The sequence below is a fragment of the Sinocyclocheilus grahami genome, unplaced genomic scaffold, assembly GCF_001515645.1.
Source record: "Sinocyclocheilus grahami isolate Dianchi unplaced genomic scaffold, SAMN03320097.WGS_v1.1 scaffold34.1, whole genome shotgun sequence".
Lineage (NCBI taxonomy): Eukaryota > Metazoa > Chordata > Actinopteri > Cypriniformes > Cyprinidae > Sinocyclocheilus > Sinocyclocheilus grahami.
In genome coordinates, this window is record NW_015505213.1 from 1,276,941 (window position 1) to 1,294,904 (window position 17,964).

Below are 17,964 nucleotides of genomic sequence, written 5' to 3' on the forward strand. Positions count from 1 at the left end.
TTTTTTAGAGATGATTTGATGTTGAAAATGCCTGGTATAAAAGTTCACAAACATACTGTAAGAAACCAACATGAATACAAAGATTACATTGTAAAGTACTTTGTGCATGCACTTTAAAATACATTTGTCCTTTTCTTTGTCTTTGACACACATTTGTCATTGACTCTACTACTTTATTTTTAGGTTATCCGGTGTTTTGAGTTGGCCTAGTTGCAGTCACATTTACAACGATTATTACAGTTAAAAGAAATACAGTGATGATTCAGCTTGGTTTGTTCAATGCACTTTTTATTTGTGAAAGTCAACAAAACAGTTGGTGAGAAAAAAGTCTCATGCAGATCCATTCATTTTTAATTTGGTAAAAAAAATTTTTACTACAGTATATTATTGCATTGATAATGGATTTGGTTTTAATTGTGACAGGTAGGTAGCTATATTCACAGTGTTATTAATGAATAAAAGAAATCTGACAAAAGCTAATAGCAATGCAAAATGGCACTATGTAACACACCACACCAGTTTACTTCCTGTTTTGCATCAGGTATTGATGTAAGTCTTTCTCATGCCATCAGCATTAACTGCATAGAGTTGGTGCACATCTTTCAGCAATCCAGCAAACTGCTCCTCCTGTTATCAGACACACAATGCAAGTGTTAACTTAGCCATTTTGTATGAACAAGCCTGAATTAATGATGTACATCTAAACAAAAATTAAACAGAAGTGAAAACCATATAACTTACCAAAACATTCATGCGTTCTACTGCAGCCACAGCGACATTAAGCTTTCTTTCGTCTTCCTCTCTCTCTTCTTCTATGACGCCCAGTCTGCACAAACAGGATAGAGAAAGAGAAATGTTCCCAGTAGTCTTATTTACAAATAAACACATTTTGACTTCTTTTAACTAAAAATTAGACTTTTTTTTTTACCTGAAAGTTGTGCTTGCCAGCTGTTCTTCGCGGATGGCTAACAGTTTACGAAGTTCCTGAACCTCTGACTGTAACTGTGTATTCTGTTCTTGGGTCAGGACTATGAAGTCTTCTAACCGCTTCGCCATTTCCAGCTCACGCTCGGTTACCTGCTCCACGCCCAAACGCAGCTCTCCCAACTCTTGCGCATGCTATGAGACACCCAAACTTTGTTAACATACTGTGGCATTTTATTACACCATTTCCATCCTTTATTACACAAGTTAATTCTGACAAAACATCAAAGTAGTGGTAAAATATTTTTACTTAGATCAGTCTGGTTACACGCTGACTTTTTCATAGTATGATTTTTCAAATCACATTATTGTGCTTTATTATACACTCGATGGTCCTGAAACCAGATGCATTTAGAGTATCCAAAATAGACCCACCCTGTCTAATATGCTTGTCTCCTCTTGCTCTTGCCTTATTTTTTGATAGGGCTCGTTGCTGTGGTTTTGTTTGATCCAGAGTACTTTTGCTGCTGGGGCTTTGGATTTTATGGCCTGTGACAAACAGAAAATACGCATCAAAGGAAATAAGTATTTGAAAGCACATCATTGGCAAAATGTCTAGTAAATTTTAACCAGTCTTAGTTACTCACATTGCTAGGTGATGAAATTTCCAAACAGGGATCCTGATCTTGATTGTAGTCCTGGCACTGCGTTGGTAGCTCTTCTTTACTTGTCTGCCTCTTTACTGGTTGCCGTTGATGCCGTGATGGTCTGCTGGGGACACTAAAAGCCCGCTGCACCTGCTTCCGCTGACGTTCTTTGCCTTGGCTGGATTTTGAGTCTATGGGAAGCTGCTGCACCATTTGTAATGGACTGTACTTGGGGAGATCCTTTGGAGGTAAATATGTAGGCTTTGTTCCATGAACGCTGTTTCCACGAGAATAGAGACACAGGTTAGAGGAGTGTAAGTACTCTGAACAAACATTGATTTTAAAGCTTGATACAGCTTCTCTTGGAGCCCCCTTGGGGAATTTTGTTTATGTTGTAATATAACCTTACCTGCTAACAGGGATCTGTTGAGCTTCCTGGCCAAGGAACTCTGTGATCTGGTTCAGGATTGAAGGCAAGGGATGTAGGTTGTCTATTTGGTCCTACAAAAAAGATGTAATTTTGCCCATGAGCACATTGTTTAATTAATGAGAATCTCATAATGCTCAGATCTCAGATGTTTTATGGTACCTGTTTCATTACATAGATAATATCGACCAGCAGATTGTGAAGGACTGCTAGACGAAGGGGCAGGTCTACATAGCCATCAAATCGAGCCATGGCAATTTCACTGTCTGGATCAGATACTTTCTGTAAGAATCCTCTCATAGGCTCCCAGTGTTGTTCTAGAAACTCATTCATAAAAAACATGTACTCTTCTTTTTCGCCAAACCTGGTGGATATTGAGATCAAATGGTTGTTGCCGAGAACAAACCTTACAAAACCCTAATTCCAGTGGGATTATAATCAATACACAAAACATTTTGTAGACCTGATGTACGTTAACTAAAAAGATGGAATGGTAATCAGAAAATGAAGGACTATAGACAGGACTTACAAGGTGAAGTTTGCAAGGTTTTGAATGACCTTGGCTGTCAGAGTGAGAGTACGAAGGGTGTTTGGTTCTGGATAGGCTTGGGTGAGGCCAAAGAGTGATGGACTGAGAGTCGCTGGGCATAAGAATCGAAGAAACAGAGATGCTGATATGAGACGGTGTCCGATGTCTGTTTGACCTCTGTCCTCACAATCTGATACCCAGCTGGAAAAAATCTCATTCAGCTCCGCAGGGAATGAGCTGTTCATAGAAGGGAAAGAATTGATCATTTAAAAATAATTTTCCAATGGAAAACTAATGACACCCATTAGGAGTTAAGTGGACATAGTTACTAGTTACTATTATGGATAGTATATCACAACAATTCGGTCATCTTAGATGTGTTTTCTACAGAAAATACTTGCTCTTTGTTTTCAAATATATTTTTTGGGAGTGTGTTCATTTAGGTTTATCTTACTCTTGCATGTCAGTTATTCTTTTTACAACATCAGCACATGTCTCCTTCAGATGTCTCTGGTTGATTGGTAGATCAGAGACAGAGCATTTCTGCGGGTCTACCTCACAGCTCTCTCCTCCACTATACAGTCTGGCTATGAAGTCACCTGTGGATAAAGAGGGTTAAACAGGAGGTTAGAGGTAAATAGTAGTAGAATAGTCCTTAAGTACAGTAGAATATTCCTTACCAAGTGTGTCAATGAGATACTTCTGGCCCACCAATTTCATATATTCGTCAATAGCCTTTGTGGCCAGTGTATTCTCTCTGAAAATCAAAGCCTCATTTTCTCCCAAGCGCTGAACTTCTGCACTACCGAGATCAATCAAGAACTCCTGCACAATCAAAAACCATTCAGAAATCCAAAGAGCTTATGTCTTTTCCTACAGTTACTGCTGTTGCCACTCACCTTAGCTTTCCCAATGCTCTGGAGAACATGAACAAGTGCTCCTGCAAGTTCTTCTTTCTCCCGTACATTGAGAAGGGGTTCCAGGCTGCTGCACATGTCCACATAATTCACTGTGATATACTCTGCAAATTCCTTGTACCTCTCAATAGGCAGAATTTTCAGGATCTTGAATTTGGACTTGACTCGAAGTGAAGCTTGCGGGCCAACTTGGTCCTTTGTTGTACTTGTTCCTGGGGGCTTGTAGGGAACAATGGGATACCACTTCTCCTGATATGCCCGTCCTTTTATTTCTGCCAGATTGAGAGCCACACTTCCTAGAGGATGCTGAATAGAGTCATCCTTAGAATGGCGCTTCTTTTTAGGGTCTTCATCTCTAAAGAGGTGCAGGGTGATTTGGTTGACAGGGGGCAAATTGTCAAGTTCAAAAAATTCGCCCCAGAATAGCTGGCAACCTCCTGAAGCACCACCACCATGGCCTGTGGCAGCTGCTCCAGATCCTCCATCAACTGCTTGGCTGGAGCGTTGGACGGACTTCCCCACGGCCCGGCTACTGGTACGAGCAAACAAGGTACCATCAAGGTGGACCTCACAATAATATCGCTTCTTTGGGGGAAGGTCTTTTGCTTCATTAACCCAAAGGCTCAGTGAGTACTCAGTGCGCTCACAGTTGTCCTGAAGGTAGATAGTATAAAACATTATCATTATTTGTAACAAGTACACAATTAATTAAATATGTTGACGGACCTTAAGTTGAGGAATATTCAATACCTTATTTGGATGAGCAGCACGACGCAAGTCTTCAATCCAGCGGTCTCTTTCTGCAGCTGAACTGCACCCAAAGCAGTGGTTATTCTCTGAGTTGATGACCTTTTATGAGTCAGATAAGGAAATGGCCAGAAAAGAAGAGATTGGTTTGGATTATGGATTGACATAAAAATCTGAAAATTGAAACATAGTTTGGACTTTAATATGCAACAGCAAGGTCTACCTGAAAACAGTACTTCTCCCCTAGAATCGAGCTGTGGACTGGCCTGATGACGGTAGTCTGGTCTGTGCTAAGATCCAGGCTTTTTGCCGCACTGACTGGAATGGATAAAGATTCTTTTGAACCATACCTTGATAGAAAGTGTAAAAGATTGGTAAATGGCATATCATATCAAGCCATCAGATGGTATGTTTGTTCCAATTGACATTAATCTGTACTACAGAGTCAGATCAGTCTTTTTCTATATTATAAAAATGATCCTCCACCTTCCAGCAACACTTAGTCCTGCAGTATTGAGCTGTGTGCTGCTTTTCCGTTTATCATCACCCTGCAAGCGTCGCTTGATTAAATTCTATCATGAGAATGAGAGAAAAGGATTGTCATGGGAAAATACATATATTTATACATGCATTTTGTTCAGCAAAAGTTTCAGATTTCTTAGAAATACTAATGTATGCTCACTTTGACACCACCATCTTGCCCTTTTATTTTGGTACCACTCTGGGGGACCACATGATCTGGGTTTAGCTCTAAAGAGAGAATGAGAACAGTTTCTATATTAGATGATCACTTTGATGCCACAGTATTCCTCTCTTGTCTGTAGTGAGCACTGAAGTTGGTCCATCCCTTTCTTTTTTTAAACATGTTCCATAATGTGATAATTGATCATTAAAGCTTAAATGATGAAATGTATGTGTGCATGTATGTCTTTCTGTTTATTTCGTTCTGGTGGGATAAAATACAGCAGAAAGACAAATAATATCAATGCAATCGCAGATTCTGAAACCAAGGCAGGAAGCATAGTAATTTCCTTCCTTCTATGTGCATCAGATCAATAATTACCAGTTTAACAGAAAATGTAACTGCATTACTGCAGTTGGATTCTGTTAATACAGAACAGAACCAAAATCTAGGGGCTTATTTAATTTTTTATGTCAAAAATGAGCTTTTACTTGATCATCCATGTGCCTTTATGAAAGCTGGAGAGCAGACAAGCAGTACCATGCAAAGCATGTGGTCCCAATTTTTGGACTTACATGATTATAGGGGTCAGGCTTAGGGGTGCTTAAATAAATCAAGATTACAAAAGCAGCAGCTCTAAAAATGAGTCATATTTGCTTGGCAGCCTATTAATGTTTTGTTTCTGATGAAGTCTGACACTTTGCACTTTGTCATGAATTTTCAAAGCACATGAACTAACTTGCAAAGAATGCAAAAGTGCGACATTAAAAATGACAATGACTTGAATTGTATCAGCAACTACTGCAAATAGAAATGAAGCTAGCATTTATTGCAAATCTGCCAAGGCCAATAGGGATGCATGACCTGGTATTAAAAGCGCAAAACATGGTTTGATTAAACTCCTTTCAACATATTTCCCACATACAGTCTTTGTAGTTGCTGATTCCCACATATACTGTAGTCTGTGTTAAATTGGGAAAAACAATAGGATGCCTTCAACACCCAGTGTCCATCATGGAAAGGTCAACAGGCTTATTTTAGGAGTCTTTACATTGTATGCCATCTCTGAAGCCAAGAGAATACAAGACTTTTAGAAAACCTGACCTAATATGCTTCTAAAGGCCAATCCACACAGCTCAGACAAACACCAACAAACAATTTGGCCATTGGATTTAGAATTTTATAAAAAAAATTCTGCACCCAATAGACACTGACAAACTGAACGTTCACTCAGGTGAAAACAAACCCTGATGCCAACAGGGGTAACACACTGATGGCATTTGTCTTAAACTTTCCATCACAATGTACTATGTACTGTCAAACTTCAGAAGGTAGATATCTTATGATCTTCTAAATTACCAGATCAAAAAGTGAATATATATATATGGAAGCACAGAAATTGGTATGCAACTCAGCCAACAAATAAGCTCCAGCAAATTACATTGTATTTGAAAGCACTACTCATAATATATCTTTGTGCTTTGCAAAAACAACTGAATTAGCTGAAAATTAAGATCAATGTAAACTCGGTTAACTGGATTCTGCCATCTACTTAGACTTGTTTTAATGCTGATTGAATTTCACATGCATTAAACTCTCCAGCAAAATGATTGGACTGAATCCTTTAAGTAGGCAAAGTTAAAATTATTTTGCTTACCTAGTGCCCCTCCACATACAATCCAACGCCTGAAACCCATGCTTTGGAGTAGCTCAGAATATTTTTTTTCCCCTTTCAGAACATTAGACTCACAAATGCCCTTTTATAAGTTTTTTTTACTTTTAATATAAGGGTCCCACATGCTTATTTTGAGTGAAGTAGACAGCACACCCCTTCAGTCGTCCTCTGGTATGGAACACCCAGTTACGATGGTATCTTCAGACACTCAAAGGAAGCAATTTTACAAGCACAAGCACACGCACACATAACGACGTCAACCATTTCCTCTGTGAATACGTTATCTAGCTTCACTTTAGTTACTGACAGTCTGTCATTGGCTAGATAGAGACAGATGATATCTCTCATCTCTTGAAGTCATCTCCGGTTTTTAAATTGTCAGAACACAGCGAGCTCTAGGCAGTTACTTCATTCAAGTGTACTGCAATCCCCTCAGTGATCTTCACAAGATAATGTTCAAATTTGTTCTTATGAGGCCAGTTAGTCAACAATAAAAGTGGATCAGAAAGTTCTGAGCAAAGCTCTAGTGTCATTTGTTTGCAGATAGTGCTTGGTTAGATTTCTTGCATCTAATGCAATGACATTTTTGGCTTCAATGTAAATGCAAACTCTGTGGTACTGACCAGTGTGACTTCCACTGATGTTCTGGAGACTGAGGCTGGAGAGACAACTGCTGGCCCGGTTCCGTACCCTCATCAAAGGCTGAAATAAATTCAAAAGATAATGATATATTGGCAGCATAAATTGACCTAAAATCAAATAGCATTTCCAAACTAAATGCACTGATGCTTCAAAGTCAATTTAATGGCATACATCCAATACCTTAATCTGCTAAGTATAATGTCTCATCTGTTGGCATTGTTGAATGTGCATGTTGTTCATTACCTCCTCCTCACGTGGGATAAGGATCTGTCCATCTTGAAGAAAGCAGTTGCTAATATCCCAAACGGGAACGTCTTGTGGAGGGGCCCAGGAGAGGCGAACAGGCTCTTGGACCAGGATCTCAGAATCACACTTTTCTTTGTGTTTTCATAAAATGTAAAAGAGTTTACATGCAACGTTTTAATTTAAATAGCTTAGAAGCTTCAAAGACAAAACATACTACATGCAAGAATGAATTTGGAATCCAGTTCCAATATCATAAGACCTTAATTAGTTAGCAGTCCTATCAACATCCAATTACATTTTTAGGTCATTTGGGTACAAAAGAAAAAAAAATCTTTCTGTGGATTCTTTACTTTGTTTATTGTTCCATCTCGCACATCCTGTTGTTGTACCCTCATTCTTTAGCGCCATTTAGTGGCATCTGCATGTACAATCTTTTAGAAGGTTAGAAAGCAAGTCTACACTCTCCAACAGTAGAGATCTTTCTAAGGAACCTTCATAATGATTTCAACTTATGTTTTGTTTAACACTTAGCATTGAATATAAAGCTCTTACCATGCTCTACAATGGCAGCACTCTGCAGACGTTGTCTCTTGAACTTCTGTGAAACTGTTTGCAGGTACTTCCTTATTTTACCCCTCTGTGTTGTGTCCTGGACAGTGGACCCAGATGCCTGTGCGCTGGGGGACTCAGATGTAGAAGAGGAGGACAGGACCGAAGATAGGAGGGACCCTGGTGGCTCTGAAAGTGCTCTGCGGAAAGGGTTTTTTCTTGAAGTTGGTGGCTTGTCTGGTTTGGATGGGCTTTCGCTCCCTCGAGTTGCAGTCGAGCACTTTTCCCCCGCGTCTTCACTCAGAGCTTTGCGCCAACTCTGCATTTTATTCCATTTGTTTGAAGCCCCTTTCTCAAGCCTCTCAATAGCCCCCTGTGCCACCATCTCAGGCTTGGCCCCTGTGTGCCACTTGTACGTGTTGAGTAACTTGCCATCCTCTGGTTGCTGTGGGTCTTGATCAACCGGACTGTTCTGCTCAGGAGACAGTTCCATGTCTTCCTCAATCTGTGGTGCTGATTGCTCAGCACTCGGATCTTTGTTTGTACCCATCTTGATTGCTACTCCGTGACCCAAATTAGCACGTTTTCTGGGCGCAGGATGTCTTGATGCAATGCAAAGTTTGTATTTTCTTGTAGTATCTAAAAGAGTATGGATTCCTCAACACTTACCAGTTCTAGAGGTCTTTAAACATCTTGTAATTTCAATTTTGAGTGCTTCGGATCTCATCATCTGCTCACTTCACCTATTGGCTTGTTTGAAATGATGCAACCTTTGTGGTCCTCAGCTCTTGTCGGTATGAGGCGGGGGTTTTTTTTACGGTGTGTACTTATCGTCCAGTACTCAGGAAGCCAGTCAGTTTGTGGGTGGGGAAATCAGGTTAGGTATACAGGTTGAAGGACGACTGAAAGATGAGGATATTTCCCAGACTGACCCAACTAGTGCAAAATTATAGTGCTATGTTCTTTACTTTGTTATTCCTATTTATGGAAAATCTAGAGAGCATAATATTTCATTTGATCATGTTTTGTTCTCACACATTGTATTTGAGCTTGAACTGAACTGGTATGGTTGTGACTGAAATTCTAATGATCATTGTAGTGTAACATGATCAAGATTAGATTTTTTTGATTAAATATGAACAGGGTTGACAGTTTAACCGAAATACGTGCTTGTTTTGTTCAGTGACGGTTAAATTTCCTGTCAAAACAGCAGCACTTCCTGTCTCACTCTGGGGCCTGCTGTGAAAACCACTTCCTGTAGTGGTAAAGACTAAAGTAATCTTGTCAACCTTTCCTTCAAACTGTCACATACAAAACTCAGCATGTAAGATTAGAGATCGCCTTGTTTATTTTTGCACACGTAATTCTCATTTACATACAGTACAGTAATATTTCAAGGTTTCATACAAACACCCAGCCAATGTACAGAGTAATGCTAATGGCCTGTTTTATGCGAATAACCTTACATTTAAGTGCCAACCTTTTAACATTGTGTAAATGTATATTTAAAATGAAGAGTACTTCTCATACTAATTAGTGGGTTTCATTGTTGTGGCTTCTAAAGCAGTCATGCACCTTAAGTCATGGCATGTCAGTGACAGTAGATGTCCTCGTTGTTACTTAAAAGGATCCGTATCCTGTGAACAACATGTTACAGTCACAGATTAATGTGTCGTTAGGATGACAAGTATTTCCAGCATTAAACTTTGAAATTTCTACGTTTAGCATCTTACATAATTTGTAGTGTTCCCAGGTTGTTATCTCAGAATACAGTGACTCCCCTGGACATCCTGTGCCTGCTACCACTTGTCTATGACCCAGAATGGTAAAATTCTCCTGCAGAAATCCGTTGCTCACTCCGCATTTGACCAGATGATGGTGCACTAGCTCCATGTCATATTGGGCGGGTAAATGAGCAGTGTAGTTCCCGATGAAAGCAACACCATACCCAACAGTATTATGTCCTTTAGTATGAGCCCCTACTGACATCCAACCTCGTCCTTCGTAGATGTAGCCATCAGACCCAACAACAAAGCTTGGAGAGACAGTCAGATAAACATAATACTTACAAATGATACTGACAGTGATTTTTGCATGCACTCTACTCAAAGAAAAAATAAAAATATGGAAAAATAAAAATATGGGAAAATATGGTTGTATATGCTCTGATCAGTTTGTAGAAAACCCACAAAGTAGGTCAATTCAACTTTTAAACATTTGACATTTTTATGCACGTAAACATTATAGCTGTTCTAAAAACAGCTACTGGTTTCGAAGGCAGGAACGTAACTTAAATGTAACCTCATAAGGGACTGTTTTAAAATGCTCTACATAAGGAACAGCTTTGTCGTCATGCTAAAAATGCTCCTCACTTGAAGAACTGTAACTGACTTGATTCACAATTGATTCCTATAGAGTTTGGCATGAGCATGTTGCTATGCTAACAGTTATACACAGAATTAAGCAAAATATTACATAGTACACACAAATGTTGTATAAAGTAATCATTTTTTAGCTATTTCCAGTATTAATTGAATTTTAAGATTATATCAGCTGCCATTTTGTGTTTATTTTTCCATTGAGAAAATCTGAGTATGCATACTTCCCTACTATATAGTGGGCTAAAATATGTAAAAGAGCAGCATGTCTAAATTCACAGTATTCATAAAACATTAAGCCAAAAGTACTCGGATGAAGTGCACATCCTATTGAAATTGTACTATCCCATGGGAGAGGATTTGCAAATAGCAGTGAGGCAACATAACTTATGCTGGTAGGTCAATATGACAAATGTAGTACATACAGATTAAATTAATGCTAAACATTAATAAAGCATATTGTTTTAATGGTTGTGAAATAATTACTACTCAGAAAGATAAGTACCTACTCAGTGCGTATGTGGTTTTCCAGATGCAGCAAAAGAGTGAAACACACTCAAAGACTGCGTTTAGAATGCAATATTAGTGCAATATGTACTACACAGTATGTACAGTATCCTCCCTACTAGTTTAAATGTAGTATGTGATTTCTTTGTATACTCTGATTTTAAAAATACATTATTATGGTTAAAACATAATTTCTCAATATTTCTAAATGTTTATTTAGTTTTACAAACATTTTTAAAAGAAGTTATTTCATTGCAATGCATTCTGGGACTGCTTTCTCCAGTAAGAACACCTACCAGTTGGAACAGCTTTCACACCGGGATGCTCTCAATATTTCTAAATGTTTATTTAGTTTTGTAAACATTTTTAAAAGAAGTTATTTTATTGCAATGCATGCTGGGACTGCTTTCTCCACTAGGAATACCTACCGTTTGGAACAGCTTTCACACCACGATGCCCACCTTTTTAGGCAGCAAACTAAAGGTTTAGGGACAGAACGTATATTTGTGACAGAATCATGCTGAAGCACATGTTACCTGTAACCGATGTCGTACCAGCCCCGCCCCTTCTGGTGGAAATGTTGCATTGCCCTCATATTTTTGGAACACATCTGAAGGCTTCGACAGGGTTTGCTGGGAATCGCTGTGTGGTGAATATACAGAAATGGCAGGGGAGGAGACAGAGGGTTGAGAGGAACCAGGGGTGGTGCTGCTCCCCACATACATCTTGGAATGATGGCAGGACACTCTGAAGGAGAGTAAGCACGGAGATTGTTGGTTTAACACCAGCGTTTGAACAGATGAGTTTTATTTGACCAACTGGAAGTACCTTCACTTACCCATATAACGTAGCATAAAGTCTTTAATTCCTTTTTCCATAAGACTCTCAACCCCAAGGTCTCCTTTTTGTTGATGACTATGTAGTGCATCTGCTACTTTCTCTTGAAGCAGTGATACATTTGTGATCTTTTTAAAATTCTCTCTGCGATAGCGACCTCTCAGATGAGTACTCAAGTCATGATCCAACTCTTCCATAGTCCCTAAGTAGTAGCTCCTCAGTAGTGTGCTTAAATTTACTTCAGAGCTGTTAACAACAGAAAGATGCTTCCCAAGTATGGCGCCATCCATTCCACCATGGACCAGAGCATCAGTGGCCAAGGATGGCACGCCTGAAAGAGTAAAAACCATGGGAGCAGATACACTGTCCCAACAACCATCCAAGCCAAGTCGCTGAGGTGGAGTTGCATTCCCAAACTGCAGAAATGACATACCTAAGTACTTGGCCAGCGGGAGTAGGTGGAAACCATGAGGCTGGTTACTGGCCTTGTTAGCCCGTAGCCCATATTCAAGACCTAAAAGGAGAGGAGCAAGGGCAACCGTCGTGCCATCAGGAGTCAGAACAACTCCCCTCTGATCATGATCATTTGTTATGAAATGATGAGTGACTTCGTCCAGGAAATTGGAGAGATTGTGGTTTATATTCATCTGCTCTGTGATAAAGCTGTTGGTTTCATAGTGAATATCACCTCGATTGTCAGATGATCCCACAAGGTCATGTGTGAGACTGTCACTTTGGTCTGCAATTTTGCGTAGACTCGTCACTAAAGCCAGTGGACTTAGTCCTGGGTTTAAATCTTCTAAGTGTGTAACAGCAGTTATAAAGTGCTCCATGTTCCTCAGATGAACTGCTGTAACTAAAATATATAATTACTTAAGACACAATAATTTTGCATGTGCAATTATAATCAAGCTAAAGAGGGTTTGGGGGGTAATTGAGGTATGGTCTTTATCTCTTTGGAGACTGTACATGTGACAAAAGTATATGTGACACAATAAATTTAAGTATTAAACATATTGCATGTGTCTGCTGTTTTTTGCACATATCGCTAAGGTTGAGATGGTAGTCCAATTAAACTGTATGTATACTGGATGAAGCCGAGCTGTGATAACAATACGCAGGCTAGGTTTGTTAATAATAATAATAATAATAATTTGTTACAGTTACAGTTGTTCTCAAAGCGCTTTACATGAAAGGGGGGAATCTCCTCAACTGTCCTTAATCTGACTAAAGGCTGGAATACACTACATGACTGTTGTCCAAAATTTTGCCCCAATTTACCGTATGGACATATCAGTGAGAGGTGCTGGGAGTCAGAGCCAGTATGCATATTTTTGGACAGTCAGAGATCGTGTAGTGTATTATGGGCACAGACACAGACAGGCTGGAATACAGTACATGACTGTTTGCCTTGATTTTCAGTCTGGATGTGTCAACAATAGTTGCCGAAAGTCAGAACCAGTCTGCAAATTTTGGGAAGTTGGAAATTGACATATTTCACAGAAAATGACATAGTGTATAATGAGCACAGATGCCGACCATGATACCAAATATATTTGATATTGTGAGCTGATTTTAGTATATTGTGTGCATGTTTCTGCATGAGTTTGTTTAGTTCAGAATGACTTGAAAGTCAGGTAGTGTGTAATTCTCAGTCATGTAATGCATCCCAGTTTTGCTCTCTAACCTTTTACAAAGCAGGCAAGTATATGATGCCTGGTATTTTAAAAATGTGTTCAGATTTTAAAAGTCGTATAGTATATTCCAGCCTTTAGCAAAAATGTGACTTTCAGTTGAACTAAAGCACTCACATGACAATAAAAGACTACATGGTTAGGATTAGGGTTACTTGCATGTAATTATGCACAATTTATTGTTATTATAATAGTAAGTACATGTAACATGTGTAACAAGTACACCTTAAAATAAAGTGTTACCAACATTTATGGTGTACGTACCTGAGCTCTGAATGACTATACATATCCCAGACATGGTAATAATCCACAATGCTCCTGGTGTCATTATCAGTACTAAATGCTACGACTCAGTACTAAGTGCTTGATTTGAATGCAGTGTAAGAGTATTTTTACATATGCTGAAACACTGAAGGCAGGACACTTCAAATTCTGCAATTTAACGTTAGTCAGGTGGCGTATTTCATCATGAAAAACATGTTTTTGTGTTGCGTCAATGGGATTGCATGTTTGAGGGTGTACGAGTGTGAATGTTTGTACTCTTATGCGAGTAAAGGTCTTCCCCATAATCTGAATTTAACTACAAATATTGATTTTTGGATGGCAGTGACTGACAGATCTGCCGTTCTGTTTGTTGTGGATGGAAGAGTTACTGGAAATAAAAGAGGTAAAGTTCATAGCTAGATATAGTGGTATATAATGTAATTGCAAAAAAAGTTAGTTGTTGCACGTGTGCATGCAGTTACCTGAAGAATGACTACAACTGTCTGTATTTAGTAACAGCCTGCGGAGAAACTAATTTTCACTGGATTTGTTGATTAGAAGAAATTCTTCCCTATTGCGAAGAGAAGCATGAGCATTGAAATTAAAGTAGCAGCTTTTTTTGATGAAAAGGCCAAAGCTGTTTTTGGAAAACTTGCTTACTACTTGCTGAATACTGTGCAGTATGTACTGTATAGCGCATACACATTTTTTTAATAACAGTGGACATTATACAACAAATGCTATACAGTAGTACTGTATGTTCTATGCACACAGAAAATGTGAATACTTTACTGCGGAAGTAGTAGTCGTGGTATGCCCAAGCTTTCTACCAACAATGTTTTGCTAATAATACCTACCATTGTTTTGAGAAATACCTTTACTGCTTTTTTTTTTAATACTTAGCATTTGAACTTGTTTTAGTGAGTTTTATTTAAAAGGTTACTTGAGGCATTATTGTGTGCTGTAAGGTTAAATATCTTACCAAACAAATAATTTTAGTTTGCATTTTGACGTAAAAATGATTTAAAGACACAACTTTTTTTTTTCAGACTTTATTTCATGTGCATGTGGTTTCACAAATGAATAGATAAAAGTAGATAAAGTGAATAAATCCAATGGCATGTCATACCCAACATCCTGTAAATTGTGCCAAGTGAAATTAATGGAAAAATAAAATTTTATATATATATATATATATATTTATTTATATAATTTCAAAGTTCTTTTACAGGCATTTTCTGTCAATAGACATCTATTTGACAGAATGGATTTTAATTGCTTTCAGTTGTGTCCATTTCAAATATTGAAATATTTGCAGAAGAATAAAATTAAATCCATAATTTTTGTCTTTATATAATACTTTTAGCAAACATTCAGAGGGAAAATAAAAGGTACCTGACTGTATGATAGTTTTCAAGGTACCTGACTGTATGATAAGGAAGTGAAGTTTTGCAAGATTTATAATTATGTTGCTGGCACAACACACACCTTCATTGATATTTCAAATTTAGGATGCTTTTTTGAGGCTGCAGTCTACTTCACCTCAAGAACCACATTTACTTGGTGTCTCTACAGTAATGAAAATTAAGTAAACTTGACACCATGACACTAGTTATTAATGTTGGGGGAAAAAAATCTGAAAAAGTCCTCCAGAATTGCTCCATAAATTTATTTTAAAAATGTCTGCGCTGTGCTGAATATATAGCCCTACCAATTAAATGAGAAAGTGCAGTATATTGAGGAACAGTTATGCAGTACAAAACAGCCATTTACCCGCAGTTGAGGCAAATATTACAACACAGATGGTCTTTTATACCCAAGACCTGAGCGAGGGAAAATACTAGGTCTTAGGACCACCAGGTTTCATTCAGACGTTTAAGAATCATTAAAGAACCTGAAAAAGAAATTCCAAGTCTCGTGGTGCTTTATTGGAATATGAGCAGATCTGCAGCCGCAACAGAAAAATTGAGGGTTGTGGTAAATGAAATAACAATATTTATAAAAAACTATTAAATCATGACTGGCCAAATGCCTGGTCAAACAGCAGTGCTTCGTTGCAGTCAAACAGAACATAATTAGAATCTAAATAATGAACATTGTAAAAGAAAATTGTGTTTTTGAAGATAAGAATGTTTGAGCAGTATGGTGAGAGGCATCTATTCATTAGATTTGGTTCCATTGTAGTCGCCCTGCATGTCTGCATCATCCTCTGCAGCATCTGAGCTGTCAATCATTCCCCGTCTGCCACCACCTGTGCGCCTCGGTGTACTGCCGAAGGATGATAGCTCGTTGCCTCGCCTGAAATGTTACAACAAATCTTAGCGTAAAATCACATAGACTTCCACTGCAGGTTGCTTGGTACCTGGTACATTTGTGTTAGCCCTTAAATAGCATGTTTTTGAAACCATTTGAAACCAAGGAAACCTTTTTTTAATCTTAAACTGTTCACAAAGCCCGGAAGAAGTTAGTGTCACTGAGTGATCTACCAATCAGCAACTGTATGGAATACGTATGGATTTTATGGAAGACCCAGGTTTGAAAAATGCTGCATTATTAAAAGTATAGTATACTGAATATTATAATACAGATAGTTCCGGTCCTTGATTCTGATTGGTTGAGCCGCATTCGAAGCTGTTGTAAATTACGTAAATTTGCTTGGCAACCACTTTGTTGGAACCGCAACTGTTTCTGAGGAACTACATTGTTTGGTGGAAGAATACTGTTTTTATTTAAATCATTACACTTTATTTGCTCTGTTTTATTCTGTGAAACCTTACTACGTATATGGAATAACCGTTTTATAACGCTTCGCGTCATGCCTAACAACGTCCCTTAGCTGTTATAAATTCACTGTAAACCACGGCTTCTTGGGGCTTATTGCTTTAATAGTAATCACAGAGGGTTTGATTTAAAAGATGTTAGGAATTTCAGTTCATATGTGATAAAACTACAGTAATGTAACTGTCTGCTTTTGTTTAATTGATGAATTATTGGTGTGGAGTACCTGCAGTACAAATGTGCACCTGTAATACAAAGAGATAAATCACTTCTTCACCAGGGTCCTAATAAATATATCACCAGAATACAGCCATAAGCATCTTTTACAGTGGAAAGTGGTATTAGACATCAGATTTGTAAGAGGTTAAAGGCAGTGTTAAAACCTCATTTGTAAACCTGTAAACAGGCTAAATGAGGTTGGTTCAGAAAATAGAACCATGCTTTGAGAGGGAAGAGGGAAATATGGTCAAATATGTGCTAGTCTGAGATCGGTTGAGCTTTAGTGGAGGGATGGAAATCTCTTGAGTTTTTATTCATTTTTTTTATATTGTCATCATTTGTTTTTTGAAGATCTACAAAAGTCTAATGAGTTTGGAATGATGTGGGTGAGTAAATGATGACAGAATTTTCACAAAATAAGCTACTTATCGTACCTTATGTGCACACTCTGCATAATCTAAGTATATGTAATAAACCATATTTCACTCTCGCAGCCAGGAAATATATTTGTGGCAAGTAAAAGGAAAGATTTGTGAGGAGTACATCTTCTGTGTCAACTTTTGAGCACAGAGGTACCTACATAGTCACTGTGGGGGTTCAGGATTGCCTCTGCAACATAGACAGAGACAGACAATCTTTGGTTTGCAGTTTATAAAAGGAAGGGATTTGGGCTGTGCTACAAGTGCTGAGAATTTGCTCAAAGCTTTGTCTAAAAGAGTAGTTACTGCCCAAAGATTTCAGTACTTTTTGGGGTGCTGAGCCACGTCTTAGGAGCGTTATGCGTACCTGAGTTTGCTCTTGAGGGAAGTGACCTCACGGCTCATGGCATCATTGGCTTCTGTGGCTTCATCCAGCTCTCTCTGAAGCTTTCTACGGGCTGCGGTGATTCGCTGGGACTCTTCCTCGCTCTCTTCCAACTGCCTCTTCAGCTGTTTAACACGAGCATTCGATTTATCCGCCTGTGAAAGAGAAAAACTTCTCAGGCCAAGCGCACACTACATTTTAAGTATAGTGAATTACAAGATCATTTTTCTTTTGAATGTAGGTATGATCCCAAAACTTTATGTGAAAAGTATAGGAAAAGAGGAAGGAGAGCATAGCTGCTGTATGGCTAACCTGGTCTTTATATTGTTCTGCTTGTTTTCGTTCATCTTCCACTTGGATCATCAAATCCTTCAGCTTCTTATCCTTCTGGCGAACTGCCTTTGCTGTGTTCTGCTTTTCTCTGCATTAGAAAGAAACATCAGTTACAAACAAATGGCAGCAAACAAGACACATACAATCTGTGACGTATAATCATGT

General features: G+C 38.5%; 3 protein-coding genes across 9 annotated transcripts in view; all 3 read right to left on the reverse strand.

Annotated features, from left to right (window-relative positions):
• Positions 1 to 286: 286 nt before the first annotated feature.
• On the reverse strand, positions 287 to 8,769 carry rasal3 (RAS protein activator like 3). 2 transcript variants are annotated; one of them, XM_016266848.1, is made up of 18 exons: positions 7,989 to 8,769; positions 7,434 to 7,567; positions 7,172 to 7,250; positions 4,874 to 4,941; positions 4,678 to 4,763; positions 4,415 to 4,541; positions 4,195 to 4,293; positions 3,427 to 4,098; positions 3,208 to 3,352; positions 2,982 to 3,126; positions 2,528 to 2,764; positions 2,161 to 2,362; positions 1,981 to 2,072; positions 1,572 to 1,848; positions 1,360 to 1,473; positions 929 to 1,119; positions 742 to 826; positions 516 to 627 (listed from the first exon to the last, which is right to left on the reverse strand). In XM_016266848.1, exons 1-18 carry the CDS (start codon positions 8,533 to 8,535, stop codon positions 538 to 540), a joined length of 3,390 nt encoding a protein of 1,129 aa, XP_016122334.1. In that variant the 5' UTR covers positions 8,536 to 8,769; the 3' UTR covers positions 516 to 537. The 2 variants fall into 2 exon arrangements, with proteins under 2 accessions (XP_016122335.1, XP_016122334.1); XM_016266849.1 differs by lacking the exons at positions 7,172 to 7,250; positions 7,434 to 7,567; positions 7,989 to 8,769 and adding an exon at positions 6,531 to 6,730 and having other exon boundaries at positions 287 to 627.
• Positions 8,770 to 9,327: 558 nt separating this feature from the next.
• Positions 9,328 to 13,910, reverse strand: pglyrp2 (peptidoglycan recognition protein 2). Of its 4 annotated transcripts, none has more exons than XM_016266858.1 (5): positions 13,666 to 13,910; positions 11,709 to 12,038; positions 11,407 to 11,617; positions 9,723 to 10,020; positions 9,328 to 9,622 (listed from the first exon to the last, which is right to left on the reverse strand). In XM_016266858.1, exons 1-5 carry the CDS (start codon positions 13,727 to 13,729, stop codon positions 9,602 to 9,604), a joined length of 924 nt encoding a protein of 307 aa, XP_016122344.1. In that variant the 5' UTR covers positions 13,730 to 13,910; the 3' UTR covers positions 9,328 to 9,601. The 4 variants fall into 4 exon arrangements, with proteins under 4 accessions (XP_016122344.1, XP_016122341.1, XP_016122340.1 ...); XM_016266855.1 differs by having other exon boundaries at positions 11,709 to 12,557; XM_016266854.1 differs by having other exon boundaries at positions 11,709 to 12,563.
• A 998-nt stretch (positions 13,911 to 14,908) lies between these two features.
• Positions 14,909 to 17,964, reverse strand: part of myh11a (myosin, heavy chain 11a, smooth muscle) — a 31,236-nt gene continuing 28,180 nt past the window's right edge. For 2 of the 3 annotated variants that reach the window (XM_016266846.1, XM_016266845.1), the window contains 3 exons: positions 17,779 to 17,887; positions 17,449 to 17,621; positions 14,909 to 15,963 (listed from right to left, as the gene is read on the reverse strand). In XM_016266846.1, coding sequence (XP_016122332.1) covers positions 15,822 to 15,963; positions 17,449 to 17,621; positions 17,779 to 17,887 — 424 coding nt within the window. In that variant the 3' untranslated portion in view covers positions 14,909 to 15,821. Of the gene's footprint in view, positions 15,964 to 17,242; positions 17,272 to 17,448; positions 17,622 to 17,778; positions 17,888 to 17,964 lie in introns of all 3 variants that reach the window. The other variant, XM_016266847.1, reaches the window with a different exon arrangement.